Source organism: Leptosomus discolor, chromosome 8 (genome assembly GCF_034619465.1).
Source record: "Leptosomus discolor isolate bLepDis1 chromosome 8, bLepDis1.hap2, whole genome shotgun sequence".
Lineage (NCBI taxonomy): Eukaryota > Metazoa > Chordata > Aves > Leptosomiformes > Leptosomidae > Leptosomus > Leptosomus discolor.
Window position 1 is genome coordinate 32,277,596 of NC_141398.1, and position 19,509 is coordinate 32,297,104.

Sequence of the window (19,509 nt, forward strand, 5' to 3'; positions counted from 1 at the left end):
GATGCAGAAGACATCCCTCAATTTTTACACTGGTTTATCTTACAAGAGGAAGATGTGGTGGATGCCTGTGTAAAAAAATATACGTTTTCCGAGTCAAGCAACATTACATTTGAATATCTTTGAGATATAAAACCTGAGAAATTTCACACAAAGGGAAAATTCTGCCTTGGTTATAATACTATCTTCTCCAGAAAACCAATGCTGATATACTAATATTCAGGAACAATGTTATGAGTTGCAGAGATGCAATTTTAAAAGGTTTTAATGCTCTTGTTAGTGGACTGACAGTGCACTGTTCAAGAGTCCTAGCCAGGTCCAAGGTTCCCACTGTGTTGGGTTGTGGACACACAAAGAAGAGAAAGTTGATCCAGTTTCAGAAGCTCATAGTATAACTTTAGTCTGCACAGACTCCAGTATTCAAGATGTTTCTTTTTGTTATCAAGCAAAGAACTTCAAAGACCTTATACACTGTAACAGATTTTGTTATCTTCCTTTCGCTTTTGAATTTTGCTATGAATCATTTTTAAAATGTGTCATACTAAGACAACTTTTTTCCCCTAGTAACATTCTCTCCCCCCACCCCTTTATTGGAAAACATTATGGGAAAATTGATCCAGAAGGAAAGGCACCTTTGATGATCTTGCACCTGTTCCCCAGACAATGAAGATGTTGGTAATATTCTCATAAAAACCTGCCTTACAAATGTTTTAATTTAAATTAATTTTCCTGAGTAATAAACGACAGCAGCTAAAAGTTATGAAGCTATTCAAAACTATTAAGTCAATGATTAAGAAGGCATTAACATCTCAAAAACTAATTAACTAGACTACCAGTACACTGGAGTTGTGTACAGCTTCCAGGAATGCAGGAGCTTTGTAATACTCTGCAGAAATTTACATTCCCATTTATCTTTTTCCTCCCGGTGCAACAGAGTTTGTGGAAAGGAGACTGAGGGATGATTCTGTCAGATGGAAGGTGTATGCTGAGCTTTTCTGTTCTTACACCTTGCATCTTGCCTTTGCATAAGGCTTTTTGTTGGTGCTTGCCACCACTCAATGTTCATCACTGGGTGAACCAAGGGCCAGTACAAAATTCATACTGGATTATAGATGAGTCACTCAGAAAAAAAGAAAATACACTTTTTCATTAAACATATTAGACAACCTATCTCTTTCATTTTCAGTGTCCCACACCTGTCATTATTGACTGTATAGGTAATGGTGCCTGCTGGAAAGGTGGCAAGAAAGGTAACTGGTCAAATTTCATGATGAACTGAATACCGATAATGGGTTAAAATCATGGAAAAATTATTTGGATTAAGTCATGTCAGGCAGCAGGTTAAAGTCACATCAAGTCAAAAATCCTGTATTTCAAAAGGCTGTAAGACTCTGAGGGCCATTGCAGACTCAGAGAGAGATTTTGCACTTCACACTACATGCAGCTTTCTGAATTTTTCCCATTTCTCACAAAAACTCTGCTTGGAAGACTAAAGACAATGTCTTCCAAAGTACCTAAATAAAAGGTACACATGCTTTAGAGCTTAAATCCTTGACATAGCATTGTCTGAAGCCAAAGGAACAGAGGCTCCTCGAATCTATGAAAAATCACGGTATCAATTGTGTTCTTGTTGAGGAAATAAATGGCTCCCTCTCTGACTCACTGTGCCCACCAAATACCGGTGCATTAAAAGTCAAGCAGGAACTAACCCCTCCTTGATTGTCTGCAGTTCTGGGCTCTGGATATGTGACATTGATATGCCATTTCTGATGTCACTTTATTTTATCTTACAGGAGAAGAAGCTTGAGCCTAAGCTCCAAAAGGAATAATGAGATAAAGAGACATACCTTAAAAAGTATAGGTACAACACTGTTGATGAGATGATGAACAGAATTGTATAAAGCACCACAGTGATCAAGGCACCAGGAATCCCTGACTCCTCTGCTCTTAGAAAGACCCAGTAGAGCTTTGCAGCATCAGCAATGGGTTTCTCTACACCATTCCCAAGTCGCTGTCATGGGGGAAAAAAATCAGCATAAGAAAATTCCAAACCTGATTAGATTATTTACCTATAGACACAAAAGAACCTGAATTTCTTTATAAGAAGGATTTAACTGTAATTTGTGGGGCACCCAGCTTGAAACTTAAGGAGTCAGCTACATAGAGTTTGAAATTAACCGTGAGATATGAAATAAACTATTTTCTGGCTTATTTTAGTACAATCAAAATCTACCCTGTAGAGGAGGCTTATTGAACAAAACCCATGTCACAGTCAAAACGCTCAACATGAGCTTTGTTAGCATATTTCAGGAGAAGTGGGAAGGGAAGAAGGCTGAAATTTTCCCTATTTCAGTGACCAGAGAGGCATAATATTAAATGATTTATGCTGCTGTTTTTAGGAATGCTGAGTGAGCAGAAAAGACTTGTGCCAGTGCATAATTCCAAACTGACCAGTTTCAAAACGACTTGCCTTTGTCACAAGAAAAATGCTGGTTCCTACCAGACTCAGCAAGTTAAATTATTTGGAACATGCACTTTGGAGTGTTTATACACACCAATTTCTAATTTGAGACCGAGTCAAGGTTTGGTGCTACCACTGGAAAACAGAAGTAACCATCATGTTATCTGAAATGCCAAATTGAATTATCAGGGCATCTACGTGCATTGCTAGCTGACACCTAGGATAGCGTTTCCACTAGCCTTGCAAACAGCAGCATCAAAGAAGGTAGTGGATTCACAAAGCTTCACTGAGACCCAATGAGGTGAGAAAAATGGAGAAAGCAACTCCAAGTAGATCAAGAGGGGGCACCAGCAGGGTTTTGTTAAGTTTTGCCCAAAGTGGTTGATCTTTTTTTCAGTGCAGAAGAGAATTTCCCCCTTATGAAGCAGTATATTAATCTATGTACATGCGTTATTAAGTCTGTCTGCAACATTTTAGGTGAGAAAATCAGATATTCCCTTCAGACCCTGCTTCTAGTGTCCAGTCGGTCCAGTTTGGGAAGCCACAAAGAACAGCCTGTAACATTGAATAACCAACAAGCATCAGCATTATTTTATGACATAACTCTCATTTAATTTTTTTCTTTCCTGAGAAGAAATAGAGCCACAATGAGATCAATACCTCTGAAGAGGTATATACTCCCATTGCTGTGCTGGAATTAGAGATACCTCTTAACTGCCCAAAGTAGCAACTGTAAAATGTGTCATTAATATAAGTTCTCCAAACGTACGTGACTGTCATATATCCTACTCAGTTATGCTGTTAACAGTTTATGTTCAACTGCTCTGAAAATAAAAAAATACGTACAATTATTCTCATTCTACTGAAGATGAAACAAATCTTTAACACACTAAATACTGGTAAGGAATTAATATTCCTAGAACAAAAATAGTAATTTAATTGGGAATAAGGTGGTTTGTGTATTTTTGCAAAGATTCACAAAGAATCCTGAAGGTTTTGTGGTACTCTATGTTTCACTATACTTCCAGTAAAACATGAAAAAAAGATTTTCCAAAATTTTTTTTTTCCTTTTTTTTTTCCACATATCTAGTTCTTAAGAACTAGCTACTGTATTGACATGTTATTGCCCTCTGCTGGATCGATTTAGAAGAATTCAGCTATATCTGGGTCTTCTACTGCTCAGAGCTAAACTAAATTCCTCTCTTCACTTTTTTTCTTTTTAAAGTGATACAATGACAGACATATCCGTATTAAATCACGTTAACACATTTTGCAGGGATGTGAAACTGCATCACCAGAAAATCCAATATTTATCATTCACAGAGGAAGTCTGTGACTTTTAGGCTTCAAGAAACCTGCACCTTCCTGAGCAACTTACCTGGACTAATCCTTAGGAAAAGTCAAAACTTTCTCCCCATTTTTTGCTAGCTTTGAAATGACACGCAATAAAGACAATTACAAGTCCAATGACAAGCTGTGCAAGAACTGAGATTCTTGAGTATATTTCTGTTCTCTCTCCACCCTTTGCAACACTGCCACGTTTCTGTAATGGAAATTACAAGTCCCAGGAGAATGGTAATGACATACAAAGACCAGTCACTAATTCAGATCTGTCCATGTCCTTTACAAAAAAAGTTAACTTACAGTATCTCCTGGTTCTGTTCCATCTCCTTGTTCTACCCTCTCTGCTTGGAGGAAAAAAAAAAAAAAAAAAAAGCAGCTGTCTGCCTCCATCACTTTCTTACTGAAGACTGTCTACCAAGGAAAATCCCCTGCACAGTAGTCACGTCCTGACATCCCTCCAGAGAGGCAAAAGTCTGAATGGCAAAATGGCAAATAAGAGTAAATGTCTTTCTTATCTGAGCAGATCTTTCTGGCAAGTCAAAAATGGTGTGGTGGAAGTATATCTTTCTATCAATTTTTTCTAACAAAGAGATTGTGTCAGTCCTCCTGTTGTCATTAAAGACATGATCCAAGAAAGGTATCTTTGAGATTGTTTCAATAATATCTGTCAAATATCTGTCCTAGGTACTTACCACACTAGAGTGATTGTCATGTGAGCACTTTGCAGTCTCTGATATTTTTTTATTATGATACTTATCCATGTCGCTAAAGAGGTGTTACTCTCTGCATTTTACAAGCTACAGAGAGGCCAAGTGACTGGTCTGGGGAAAGCTCTGGAAGAACTGAAGCTGGAACTGCATTCTCCAAAATCATAGGAAAGTCTTTTATCCCTGGAATATCCTACTACAAGACAATAGTAAATCAAGCCTGGATTCACACATTTGACAGAGTATCTCAAACTATGAGTTGAAACCCCTAGACATGCAACTGGCTTTCTAGTCTTCCCTTAATAATAATAAAAAAAAATAGTTAATAAACAGAGAAACCTTTGTCTCCAGGGTTATCTGTTATTTTTTGTAAGTATTACGGTGATTTAGGATAAATAAATACATTCTAGCACCGAAATAACTCGTATTACCATAACACAACATTTTAAAAATACTTGCTCTAAAATAGATTGGCAAGTAAATCTGAAATAGCTGCTGAAAGAATGCCAGGAGAAAAAAAAATATTACAAATGCAATAATGAAAACACATGTAAGAGATATAGTTTCATTTTGGAAAGGATACATGCAATATATTGTGTAATATTTGAACAAATTGGTTTCTACCAAAGATAGTCTTGCTGAGTAAAATTGCCAAATTTTCAGTTTGAAGTACAGAAAGAGGTGTGCTTTTTCCAATGCTGTAATGAAAAACTTAGTTACCTTATTCTTATTTAGCATTTTCCTCTAACCAAGGAAAGAAGCCCTATTTGAAATTGATAATGAATCCAGTCGGACCAGAACCGAACACAATTCCACTGAAGTCAATGGCAATGATTTTCTCAATGCAAGAGTGGGACAGACAAGGGAGACCTCAGCCTTTCCTCCAGTTTTTATGAATATACCAATATTGGGGCAGAGGGGGAAGCCTTTTAAATATTTGAATATTTCTAGCTTGGATATGGGAAAAAACCCTTTTTCTCCTAGGAAAAAAAATCTTCATCAGAATAATTACAATTAAAAGTCAATTCTTTGCATGGTTTACACTATGAAATTTACAAAAGAAACAGAACAGCAGTCTGTCTAAGTAAAAACTACACAGTGTTGCCCCATGCTTAAAATATTGCAATTACCTCCCCAAGCAAGCTCCAATTAAATTTCTTGCACAGCTCTATTTTAATTTTCAAAACAACTGCATTGGGAAACAGCATGTAAACAGTGGAATATCACATTTTTAACAGGACTTCTTAAAAGCAGAGCACAGTTTAGTGGATGAAGAACCAAGACACCCGAGAAAACATGATCCACAACAATAACTGTAGATTACTGCTTGATCTGGAGTGAGCAACAGAAACAAAGATGTCTTTGAAAGACAGGCAAGGGCAGAAGAACAGCAATACCACACCCCCAGAAAAGCTCTCAGTGCCCTGTGCCCATCAAAAAGACCCTGTGCCACCTGCACAGTGAGAGCCAAATCTGAAACACATGTTCCAGGAGACGTTACCTCAGATATGTTAAAAATTCTCAGCCACCTAGGTACAGATGGCCTACGCAGCGTATACATAGGCACAGATAGAGTTAGGAGTCTCTTGATTTCCTCTCATGATTTTACGTATGATGAAGCTCTTTCCCTAAAGATGTCTGTCTTTCAATCTCACGAGTCTTTTTAAGTGTGCCAGCAAATTATATTAACTACCTTGCATGTCAGAGGAGTGCACAATAACCTCTATTTTTTTGTTTTGTCTGTTTCAGTGCTTAGAAAAATCTGAAACGTTAATAATCAAGACTGCACATTAACCCAACTCCATTAACATCCAAAATTGCAGTAATCCTTTTCAAAGCAGATGCAATCATTCTAGTGGTGGATTTACTTTCTTATCTCCATATATGGCATGTACAGTGCTCTTAAATTTATGCGGAAACACAGTGACTCCATTAGATGGGAATTTTGTTAATAAAAAGGTAATGTATAACATTATTACTTAATTTCTTTTCAACTTTCATGTTCCATTGCCAGGGGTGGAATTTCATAACTTTTGGTGATTCACTGCATAAAACAAACTTCTACGTCAAGGTCTCATGTCCAAGTTATTTTAAGTGACTTACCCCCAGGAATGAATCCACTACAAACACTGCCAAGGGGTCTAGCACTGTCCAGAGTCCCATAGCTATGATAAACTTTGACAAGAAGGAAGGAAATGAGTCAAACAGCTGCTGACAGCCCCATCTGATCAGGATCATAAGCAGCAGCCCTGCGTTCAAGGTTAGGGGTCCCACCACAACCATGACCAATTCTTCACTGGTCTGCAGCAAGGAGTTCTGGTAGCACAGTTCAACAGTGTGAGGGAAAAGCTGGAATCTGTAAATAAGAAAAAGGAGAGAGTTTATCTGTGCTCCTGGGTAAAGCGTTTAAAAAGATACAAACACACATAGAGCATGTTGCATTGTAAAGTTGCATCCCCACCTTGGTTGCAACCCTCTGACCAAAAACTACATGAAGCTACTCAAAAAATAAAATTCTTCTCCTCCTCCTGCCTCCACATCCTTTGATACCCTCTGGCTCTCAGTTCAGTGGATGCACATTCAGGCCCTTGGGACTGTGCAGGGAGGGCTACAGCAGGAGATTAGCTCCCAGAAGCACCAATGTGAGCACAGACCACAGGAGCTCACCCCTCTGCATACTGCAGCACCTTTGTACACTGCATGAAGCGGAAAATGTGATATGGAAGACATAGCTTTTAGCATCCCTAAAGTGACTGGAAATGTCCCTCTTGCCACCATGGGATGATGGGATTTGCAAAGCTCACACGATGAGCAAGTTTGGTGGCACTGTAAGAGACGGGAACTGCATGGTATTCTGAGCTACATACAGACACTGAAATCTGAGGCAAAAATTTAAAGCAAATCAAAGTGGCTTGAATTCTGTTCCTAACTAAAGATAAAGTGGTTTGATTCTCACTTTGGCTCCAACTTGTGAGTACTGCCACTGTATTTGGTGGGACTAGAGAGTGCTCGACTCAGTCACATGTTCTGCAGGCACACAGCTACAGATTGGGATGCTGATTCCAGGCATCTCATCTTGAGAACTACATCCTTTATCTAGCTGACTGTCTGGGACAGCTGTGATTAGTGTCTTCAAACATGACCACCTCTCTCACGCACATTGCTTCCTTCTGTTATGTTTCCTTTGCTTTCACAGATTCTTGATGCTTGGCCTCCCAGAAGTCTTAATGCCAGCTGGCTGAGCCCACCTAGGCTGTGCAAAGCCAGAAGTGAGAGGTGGCTGACTTTGCATTAAGATCCAGAAGTCCACCTTAACAACACCTAGTGCTGTCCAGAGTCTGCTCAGACACCCTGATCAAATTTTGGTTAATAATCCCAGTACCACAGCAGACATAGGTCACAGAACTGCGTGTTACTGGCTCCTACTGACTGATTCAGGTTTGCATCATGCTTTTAAGTGACAAAAAAGAAAAAAGTTCTATTGGAGAAATCTTCCCTTCCCTAAGCATGACTGATCTTTTTTGCTCTGTAGACACACTCTCAACCCCACAGCAACATACAGAGAACCAGGTATATATGACCTTGTGGACTTGTTCTCTGTCTTTTTATTTTTCATGTCAAGTAATGACAAGTAATGATTTTCCTGGAACTCTCTAGAGAGCTGACTCTCGAGTTAAAGTCAATGTATCATACAGTTAAAATATGTCAACCAATTGTAGTCCTTACAGTAAAATTGATACATCAAAGTTAAATTCTTCAAAGTATTTTGCTCATAGATCACTTTGGTAACATCAAATATGATTTAAATGCTTCTTCAGTTTTGTGCACTTTTTAGGCATTTTGAAATACTTGATCCAAAGTGATAAATGATTCTTGTGGAAGATACATAACCTCCTGGGTATCTGAGAGAGGAGACAGGTAAGCGTGACACAAGATGCACAAATGGAAACATCCTGTTCTGGGTTGAAAATTTACATTATTAATAACTTCACCTTTCTCTTAGGGTCACATTTACACATCAGATCATCTGGAATTTGGATGTGGTCCTTGTTTTCCTAGTCTTTGCAGAGGATCCTATCGGGGCTTGCATGCAGAGCCATTAGCACGAGTCTTAGTCATCAATTCTCTTCCTAGTTCAAAGGAACTGCTTTGAATCAAGCTATTTGCAAAAACATTCGGGCAGACAAAGAAGGCAGAGGGACTCACTTTGTAACAGGAATTGAGATGCTCTGTAGGAAAAGCCATTGGCTCAAATAATGCAGGTAAAGTCTCATGAACCACAGCAAAACTACCAGCAGCACAAGCAGCCAGAAGTCCCTGGAGCACCAGCGTGCGGCTCCCAGTTCTGAGAAAGCTGCATATACCACGAAATGGAAATGCTCAATAATCCGCCTGGACAGTTTCACTTCAGCAGCAGAACGGCAGCTGGAAATGTGTGAAAATAAAACAAAGAGTCATTCAGAAAAACATATAAGAAATAGCAGTTGCAAAACACTGCAGAGTGTTTTTAAAAGACTTTTGCTTTCATTTTGATTTTAATTTTTTCACAAATTGCTCTCTAAGGAACACTTTATCACTTATTTTCCTTCTGAGAAAATGGTAAAAGAACTTGTCATGTTTATGCTGAAAAAGTATTCGTTTTATTGAAAAATGTAAATAACTTTTTGGCATTTGGGTAAGAGAACTTCAGTCAAATATTTCAGTACACAATGTGGGCTAAAACTCCTCTTTAAACTAGTTTCAAGTGAAAGAGAAAATAGAAAGGAACTTGCACTGTACAGTATCCTGCTACTGAGTGTGGTGTGATTTGCCCTTTAAGCTAATTACTATACTGCTTCAAAGTGGATGGAGGGGTGAAGGGGAAGAAAGGAGATGCAGAGATGCAGCCTTGGCATTATGTTCCCAAGAAACTGGAGTCTCTCAGCTGATTCAAAGCTGAAAAGACAGTAGCTTCTTTGACCTTTTGAAACTTCTAACTGCTATGCTTGTTTCCACTGATTTAAATGACTAAGCAGCTGAGATGCACAACTCTAGAACTAAATATGATGTCATCATGCTCAAACTGTTATTTATATTGATTAAGGCTTCTGAAAGTTCAGAAATATAAAGATCTTTTTGTGGAAGAAAACATGCTGGCTTTTTAAAGCGTAGCATATGACTGGAGAAGAAGCAACAGCATTACTTGCATTGTATTTTTTACACTTTTAAAGCATTTTCCTGCCTGTATATAAAAATTTCTTAAACAGTTCTGAACATTTCTTTCTCCAACAGTCACAAAGAGAATTGTGAATAACAGTGGAGAAACTTAAAAGGATTCTGCGTCTGGTCTAGATTTGAATGAACAGGAGAAATAAAACCCTCAAACTTGCCAGCCGCAGGTCTGGAATTTGGGAAAAGCCCTAGCATCACGTTACTCCTGATCCTCAATGTTGAGCAGGATGCATGTGTAGGAAAAGGCATGCTGTCAGCTGGCCCCTTTTCTCATGAGAAGGCTCAGGCTTTGGTTACCTGGTTGGTTGAAGAACAGGAGGAGAAGTTGTCAGAGACACACCACAAAATATAGGGTTTGGGTCACTGAGAAAGCCTCAGGTGAAAATCACCAAAACTCATAGAAGTATATGTTGGGCTGAGACAGATGATCCTTGCAGTGACTGTAGGTTGACCTGTCAGGGGTTCTGAAGGGCTTTTTTTAGACATTGCAGTCCACTTTGTTTATATATTAATCAGTCACAAAGTCTTACTTTACAGACTTAGAGTCACATCATGAATCACTTTCCTCAGATTGTAATTATTTACCCACAGCAGCCTACAGGAACATCACAACACATTTCATTAACATTATGAAATCAGAGTCTAGGCTTGTGTGAGAAAGAGACAAAGAAAACTGTAAAACAAGAAATATAATTGACTGTGATATTATACAATAACCATGGCATTCTGGATGTTCTGAACTCTGAAGCTAGATTGTCCTACATTTCCTTTATATAAAGAATTTTTGATATCTTTAATAACTTCCATCAAAATCTACTCTTAAGGTATTCACTCCTTGAGGAGAGTTAGTAGGGCAGCCACACAGTTGTTTTAGTTAGATCAAATTGCTTGTTGTTTGTGCAAAAAAAAAAAAAAGGAAAAAGAAGAAAAAAAAGAAACGAAAAAAGAATGTTATCCTAGCTCATAATACTCTTCTCATCCTTCTTCAAACAAGCAGAATCACATGTCCCACCCAGCCTCACCCGTCAGAAATCCACATCCTATAGGGATCACTGACAATCTTCACCTCTCTGCTGAAAGCATAAATAACCAAGTATTTTCCATAAAAGTCTGGATTTAGATTGACACCTCATTTCATGTAAGAGTCATTTGCTACTGGATTATTTAGGCTCAATTTACTAAATAAAGCTACCTCCAAAACAAGCAGCACCAAAGTGAAATGTCCAACATACCACCTGTAAAACTTTTCAAGATATAAATCCTTCCTCCAACCCAACACACAGATTGAGAAGGACAGCACACCATTCAGAGTGCTGAAAATACTGAGTCTTCTTTCATTCACAGCAGTCCCGGAGCATCAGAAACACTGAGAAATATCAGTGACCAAAATGCTGGGCTGGGAAGGTGAGGTAAATTCTTCCTCACAGAGGCAGAATCTCACAATGCAATCAGTATTTTCACAGGAGTTTCATGAATACATTTACTCCAGCTCTGTAACTCATTGTGTGGAAGCTGCTTGTGTAAGCACTGTGAGCACATCATAGAGGATGTGGCTATTGAACTTCCCTAAGACTTAGGCAACAATTAAAATATTCAACCTATGTCTTCATGACTCCATTTCTCCCCAACCTACTTCCACTTTCAAAAGGTCAAAAGAGAGCACCCGTGAGCTATGTCATCCATGTGGAGATGCTGGCTCTCTCAGACATGGGAATCCACCTACTCCATAAACTTCCAAATGAAAGTAGAGAAATTCAGGGCCCATTTGCTCTTATCAAACCCTAGAAGCCTTTGACTAGCAATGACTCTGCGTAAACCATTAGGGTAACATCTATGATGTCTTCACTTTGGTGCATCTTTCCTCTGAAGAAAACAATAGCAGCTCAGAAACTCCACAGAAAGCCAAGCCTGATGAAAGCCAAAGAAATTAAGAAAAACATATCCATGAGGTAGAAGTAAACAACATTCATTTTTACTTTCAGAACAGCAATTTTTTTTCCTGAAGACTTCATGGTTTTCATCACATACCTTGAACCTCATTTCCAGTTTTTAAATGGAAATTAAAGTCTTCCTTATTGTTTAACTTGTCAGAAGTCCAGATTACGAGTGTCACTTCTGTTCTAGCTTGTACTTCCCTGTGACTGTGTAACACCTTGACATGAACACCACCAGCCAGTGGTAGAAATTGGTGGAAAATATAGCATATCCAGTGACTCAGTGAAGGTCCCAACCCATAAATGGAATCTTTTCATTTACTTTAAAACAAATTCAGTGGGCCCCAACCTACTTGTAAGTTACAGAAAACTATTCCTGAGTACTCATTAATCATGTTATAAGGCTGTTTACTGGTTGTCACTTCAAAACACTGGGCTTAAATGATATCTCTTATTGACTTTTTTTTGAAGAATGAAGAAAGGAAGAGGCAGAAACATGAAATGAAATGCACCAAACAAGTGGAAACAGCACCTTTAAATATTTTTTAGCTGGTGCTACTAGTGAAAGCTTGTGGGTGGAGTGACAGTGTTGGCAGATACAGTTTTCAGAAGAGATTTATATAAAGTTGCTCTAGGGCAGAGAGCGTGAGTATTACCTTTCAGAAACAAAACAACCCCTCCACCCACAAAAAAAACGAATCTCAACCCTTGGGTGAAAACTGTATAAAGCTCCAAATGAGAAGCCACTTGAGCAATGGATTTATCCATGATTCCTTGGGTTACTGTTAAGTAATTTGGCTGAATATTTCTGTTCTAGGGCATTAGTTTTGCATTTTCCTTTGCAAAATGCTTCAGTAACAAATAGCAGAGACTGAATTACCATAAAAGCAGCTCAATTATTTCAATAGAAATTGTTCAAAAGGAAAGAAACGATGCACAGATTCTCTTAAGCTACACTTGATGATGATGACAGAAAAGTAATGGATGATAGAAGGCAGCTTGTACTGTTGGGTGACAGCATTGCTGCTAACAAACTACAATGAACGTTTGCATAATGCGCTGCAAGACTGGCACTTACAGCTGATGGTGAGGTTAGATTCTCAGGCAATGCAACCCTGCTTGTTCCAGAAATACCAGCTGAGGTATTCAGGACTTGCTCCTGAATGTATGTACTGCTTACATTGCATAAAATAAGGCAAAATGAATGTGTTATGTTACACATATAACCAGAGAAGATGTAAAAAACAAATGCAGACACAAATGACTTCATGCAAATTTCTTTCAGGGAATCACAGTCCTCACAGCCCAAGAATCTGTGCAACGTATTTACTCAGCTCACAAATAAAAAAAGCCCCTCCCCATCATCACCATAAATGGTAGGTATTTGAACTTACCCATAAAGTCCTTTATGGCTTATCAACAGTAATGAAGAAGCAAGAAATGCAGCCCAGTGTTACCACAATGAAATGCTATCACTTTCACTGGGGAAGCACACCTGTATCTGAAGGTACATCTAGAAACAATACACTAATACATGTAGCCCTTAAAATGGAAACGAGTGAAAAGCACCACTGATGAAGCATGAGGCAGAACAGAAACTGTTCATTCTGCTGCACGCAACACAAACATATATAGAAAACATATAATTTTGTTACCATTAGAATCAATTTATTATTATTATTCCTTCTGCATAATATTTTCCTGTTATAGATCTCACATTACAAAGAAATTGTCTTTATCCCAGGCTGTATGGTGATGATACAAATGACTGTCCAATAAGCCAACGGCAGAACTGTGAACTGAGCTCTGTTGAGTTACAGTCCATTATTCTATCCACTGGATTCCTAATAAAATATTACTTTTTTGTTTATTTGCATGCAAAGTGAATATAACCAGGGAGAAGATTTGCCAATGATGAAGGCACTGTTTTTTCTCATTGCTTTCCAGGACACACTTATGTTTCATATTCTTTGGTTTGCAAGCACCATGAAAGCAGGTACCACAAACAGTCACAAGGGCTATCTAGGGGCTATCTGCTGTAAGAGAGGTGGCAAAAGACCTGAGGAGATGTTAGGTAATTCCTTAACATACAAATGCTCATAGGAGAATTTGTTCTACAGCTTGCTGAAAATTTGAGAATCATAGTACAGAAGAAACGCTGGAAATACTGACAGATTTATTTTTCAGATGTATCTGTGGCGGAGAAAAGAAACCTCCAGAAGCATGCAAAATCCAAAAACACCAAAGGAAGGCTTTAGGAATTAAGCATTCTTGCAAAGCAGGAAAAAGAGTCAGCCAATAACTGCAATAATTGTTTTGGGTTGCTGCAAAGAACATGACGCAGGTATATGAGTGCACCTGGCAACACCCACACTGCCCCACTAACCCAGGCAGGAGGAGGCCAACAGCAGCTGAGTTCCTCTCCAAGCTCCAGTCTGTGCCAGCTAACAAGGAGATGACCAGCAGGCAGCAAGCTCTGGATCAGCAACAGCCCAGGTGTGTTTGCATCACATGCATAGCCAGGAGCCAGAACAAACACATCAGCTGAACTTTTCCCACAACCCACTTGCACCAAGAAGATCGCAGGGATGTATGTTGGCACAGCTATTGCCTTGGAGGGACCACGATGTTCTTCCACACTGAGGGGATGGACACTGTGGGTCAGTGGGCCAAGACATATTCATTACAGAGCAAGGGAAGAAAGTGCCGACAGCTTCATATTCCTCTCGACACATCTGTGCTGGTCTCGAAATGACAGACACTCAGTTTTCACTATAGAAGAGTTTATGAAAACAGAAAATTGGCAATCAGCAGCAGATTCCTGTCCTCAGCAGTCCCTCTACCCAATGGTGTAAGGCTGGCAGAGGACCCCATCTCCTGCCTTTAGCTGAGGGGATTAACGGAGACATCCACAACAAGCGATGTTTTACCAAGCTGGGGAAGGAAGCATAGGAGGAAGGGAGAATCACAAAATTTAAGCAGAATGGCAATAGTGCTGGAGGACAGTGTGGTTCCTTGTAGACAGCTGGCAGAGCTTTGCACATAAGCATCTGACAATGACAAAGCAAAAGAGAAAAAATCCAAATTATTATTGTCAAGCCTGCAGTTTAGGTAGGCAAATAAACTTTGCCTATTTCATGCTTAACTGAATTTTCATGAGCCTACTGGCTTGGCAAAAGAGTCTGGAAATCTTACATGAACAGACTTTGTTAAAATATTTCAGTCTGCCTGGTTCCAGCTCTGTATGAGAACAAACATGAAACGAGGAAACTCAAGTACAGCTTTCAGAAGTTTTAAGAAGCTCTGCTTTATATTTCATTCTATAAAGGAACAAAAGGCATCAAATAGTCTCTGTTATGCATCCTCATGCCATGACTAGGCCAGTCAAAAAGCAAAAGAAAGCATGTAACTCCTCTACTTCTTGCCCTCTGATTGCTTTAAGTAAATAAGACAACAATGAATGAATAAGAAAAAGACACAACTCATAAACAGGAGGATGCGAGATGTCAGTGCAGGTATAGATCTCACAAACGCAGCACTACCTGTAAAGCTCTTCTACAGTAAGTAAGCACAAATGCTCAACCTCGTGTATGAACAATAAAAAGAAGAGTTTATGACCTGGAGAAGAATATTACAGGTCAACCAGAGTAATAAATACATCTCCAAGATTATCGCAATTAAAAAAAAAAAAAACAACCCCCCAAAAAACCCCACCAAAATCTAAAGGAGGAGAGATGCTAGGCCTAAAACATCTGTAGAAGTTCAGGAAAATCAAGGTAAAAAACTTGTTATTTATGTTAATAGTAGCAGCCTACCCTACACAGGAGAAAAAGAAATACATGTATTTGCAGGTAGTACTCCTGCTTAAGCTCAGAGTCCCCTGTACCTGATGTGTGGAATGGTTTTTACCTTGACACAGAAAACATCCCCAAGGACATTTGCTCTGTCTGGAGGAAAAATGTAATCTTCCTCCTGACCAAACACATATCTACTTCTGAGGGCCACTAAACACTCAAACACCATCTGTGAGCTGTGCATTCATCTGTAACACACCAATTTAGCTGGCAGGCCATTGGGAAACAAGACTCTGAAGTTGCCAAGTTAAAATGGCAATCCAGTACCAGCCGAAACTCCACCAAGTGAACAGGTGAGGTTTCCAGTGAGCGTTGTAGCAGAGAGCAGTGAAGCTTCAAAATAAGGAACAGCCTTGTGGTGTGGGGAAAAAAAACAAACAAACAACGAACCAAACAAAACACAACAACCAAAAAAAAAAAACCAAGACATAGCTTTGAACTTTTCCATCCTGTACTTAATTAGCAGCAGCATCACCCTAGGAGAGTGGATCTGTACAGCTAGAGTCAAACAGCCACCTTCCTTCAGCGAGAACCGACTCGCAGCTGCTGTGGATAGAGCAGGCAGGAGACACATGGCACAGGGTGGTCCTATATTTCAGAAAGATGTTTTGCTGCCTGGATGCACAGCAATGACACTTCATCTTATGCGAACATAAGACAAGCCACAAGTCAAAGCCCCTTTACTTCTTCAGTTGTATCTGTTTTTCACAGCAACAGGCTGAAACAGAAATTGAATTCCTGCTTGTTTGCATTGTTTCCCTTGCCACAGCTAAATTGTATGTGTGTGAAGATGCTGGAGTTTGGATGTCGATTGGTAAACTGAATGCACTGTTCGCTTCATGTGAGGACTTATAATACTCGTGCACCATAGGAATAGGTGAGTATGAAGATGAAAGAAAAGGGGAATCTGTGGCTGTAGCTTGTACATAAAAATACTTCTAAAAGACATTAGTGCTGTTCCAGTCAGACCTCTGGAAGCTTCTGTATGACCTGACAAAAATGACCTTTCCTGTCTCATAGCAAATTTTACAAGGAAGAACTAAGCAGGCAAAACAGATGGGATCTAGGGGAAAAATGGGACATGCATTTAGAGCAATTTTTACATTAGGAATTCATTTTTTACTTGATATCAATTACCTTTTTTAGTTAATATTATTCCACGCACCAACGCATCCATGCACAGAAGAGTTTGACACAGGAACAGCAACCCATGAAGAGAGTGAAGTATGAAGTGACACAGGTAATACCAACTAGAATGCAGTTAAAAATAAATCCTTGCAGATTTAAACACTGCCAATAAGGCAATTTGTGAAACAACAAAGAAAATGTAATACATTGAAAAAAAAAATTCACAAACAGAAAATTGCCTGAAATAGTTACAGCATTTACAAGGCATACTTTGTCAAAATGTAGCTATAATGGACTATTTTGAAAGAGCTCCTTCCTCAAGGTTTTCATGTAAGAGAACAATCTCATGTTTGAGCAGATGACTGATATTATAACACTGCATTTAAAAAATGTTTCTGCTTTAATAAAACCTGCTTTTTGAAAGAAAAAATACCTATGTTAGGCCAGCTTAATTAAATCTTTAAGACCCTTAGGAAAAAAATAAGGAAGGAAAGTGAAGAAAGTTACGTGCATATGCAGAATACTCTAGGATACTATTATATTTAAGATATTATTAAGCGGTTACCAAGATGAGAAAATGTAGATACTGTACAGATATCTTGAATTCAATTACATTATGAAAAAAAGCAGCTCTAGGAAATGTTAAACTGAAATCTTTCTGAAAGATCTTTGTAAACACCACTGAAATTATGGTGGAAATTATCTGTAGAATTTAGTCAAACAAAATGCATTACATAGTAACAGTATTAACTTTTTCTTTTCAGTTTAATACTGTGTTATTATATTTAGTTGCCTATTTTAGAAAGTAATTTGTGTTGATAGCTCTGGAGAAAAAACAAGCATTAAAGAACTAATTTAATTCCTTCTGAGCTATGTTCAATTCAAAAATATTTCTTTCAGAATGTCCCAGTACTGCAGAATCTGACTAGAAATCCACCTTGAACTATGTGCACTTTGACTAGCTCTCTCCCCAAGGCAAAATAATCCTGTATTCAGCAGGGTTTTATCCCGGTCTTCTAAAGGACTTACACAGAATGTACCTGATATAACTGGACCAGAATGTCAACCATGATAGAAATTATGATCAAGACATGGAGGATACATAATGAGAACCTTATCTATTTTACGGTGGACTACCATTGGTATGGGAGTACCTTTAGGGGGTTGTTTATAGAAATCAGGTCTCCCGCCTTTAACAAAAAATAAAGAGAGAAAGAGAAAGAAAGAAAGAAACTGTGTAATTTCTTGTGCAGTGCTCTCCTTCCCGCTTGTTATACTATATGACATAATGGATACTAGCTGTGGTTAAGGTGTTCAAGTAGTGTTAGAATAGTGTCCCTGGCTGCCTTTGGAAAGAAATTACACAAGTTTTCTTTCAATGTGAAGACATATCTTTATTCCTCTGGTTCCACAGTATAAAACAGAAATTAAAAAGTTGCCACAGCTTGTTGCTTGAAAATCAATACGTGACTGCTAGCTGCACTGAGAGTTTGAGGGATATCCCCTTATCAGAGACAATCTCTAGATAACACACTTTCCTCTATTGCCCATAGGTGCATGTAAGACACAGCAAGACAAATGCAGGCTTCCTTTTCTGTTGGTGTCATCTATTGATCCAGTGAAATGCTCTTCATCTGAAATTTCCTTCCCAAAGGGGACATTTGCTCTGAGGAGCAAACCTTTCTGCCTGATACCAAGAAATTCTGAAACTTCCTGCTAATTACTGCACAGCGTCATGGTAATACATTGCTCTTTGTTTGAAAAAAAAAAAGAAAAGAAAAGAAAAGAAAAGAAAAGAAAAGAAAAGAAAAGAAAAGAAAAGAAAAGAAAAGAAAAGAAAAGAAAAGAAAAGAAAAGAAAAGAAAAGAAAAGAAAAGAAAAGAAAAGAAAAGAAAAGAAAAGAAAAGAAAAGAAAAGAAAAGAAAAGAAAAGAAAAGAAAAGAAAAAAGAAAAGAAAAGAAAAGAAAAGAAAAGAAAAGAAAAGAAAAGAAAAGAAAAGAAAAGAAAAGAAAAGAAAAGAAAAGAAAAGAAAAGAAAAGAAAAGAAAAGAAAAGAAAAGAAAGCTCAAATAAGACAGGGGCCATCCTTTTCCTGGTATAAAAGTTGCTTTGCGATACTACAAAAAGTGTAATATAATAAACTCATTATGCAATTTCTGTGTGCTCTAGCTAAAAATGTGCTCTGGGTCTGTATTTTCTTTGGGGGCATTTCCTCTCAGACGCATTCAAAACTGCTACCCCAGGTGTGACTAAATGACCTCCAGCATAAGCAGAAACACAAAACATTGTCACCATGAGAAACACCAGTGCCAGAGAATAATGAGAAGCAGAGGGGTAGGTAAAGGATGCCGGGGTGCAAAAAGGAGACCATGTCTACAAACAAGACAGACATTCATTTCTGCATCTACATTACCTGTGTTGTCACTCCTGTTTATGTATTGGCCTAAGTCATCAGCACCATCACAGAAAGCTTTATCTACTAAGAGAACAGAAAGTGAGGATGTAGAAAAGACATATTCCTCTAAAAATAAAAAATGACTTGTAAAATACACAGCTAATCAACCTCTGTATGACTCTGCAGTTTCAAAGAGCTTTTAGTATAGCTCCTAGGTACTTGCAATTTCATCAGACTGGGAAAAAAAAAACCAACAACAAAAAAACCAACTAAAAAAAAAAATCATTGAAGAGAAACATTTATTTAAAAAAAAATAATCAAATGTTTCACTGGCAGTAGAGTAATTTGGACTTGGCATCCCTTACCAAAAGAAAGTTTTTCTCAAGAGTAAAGATCAAGCACATACTTTTTAAAGATAGCAATAAAATTTTTCCTTCAGTTGAAACGTAAAGAAGTATTACACTAACCCACCACACGCA

At 38.4% G+C, this 19,509-nt stretch overlaps 1 protein-coding gene across 1 annotated transcript in view; it reads right to left on the reverse strand.

The window, feature by feature from the left end:
• Positions 1–19,509, reverse strand: part of LOC104353840 (uncharacterized) — a 176,041-nt gene that overhangs the window by 55,638 nt on the left and 100,894 nt on the right. The window contains exons 22-24 of the mRNA XM_086468791.1: positions 8,716–8,934; positions 6,613–6,865; positions 1,845–2,008 (exon numbers count right to left, since the gene is read on the reverse strand). Of these exons, the coding sequence (XP_086324917.1) occupies positions 1,845–2,008; positions 6,613–6,865; positions 8,716–8,934 (636 nt within the window). The remainder of the gene's footprint in view (positions 1–1,844; positions 2,009–6,612; positions 6,866–8,715; positions 8,935–19,509) is intronic.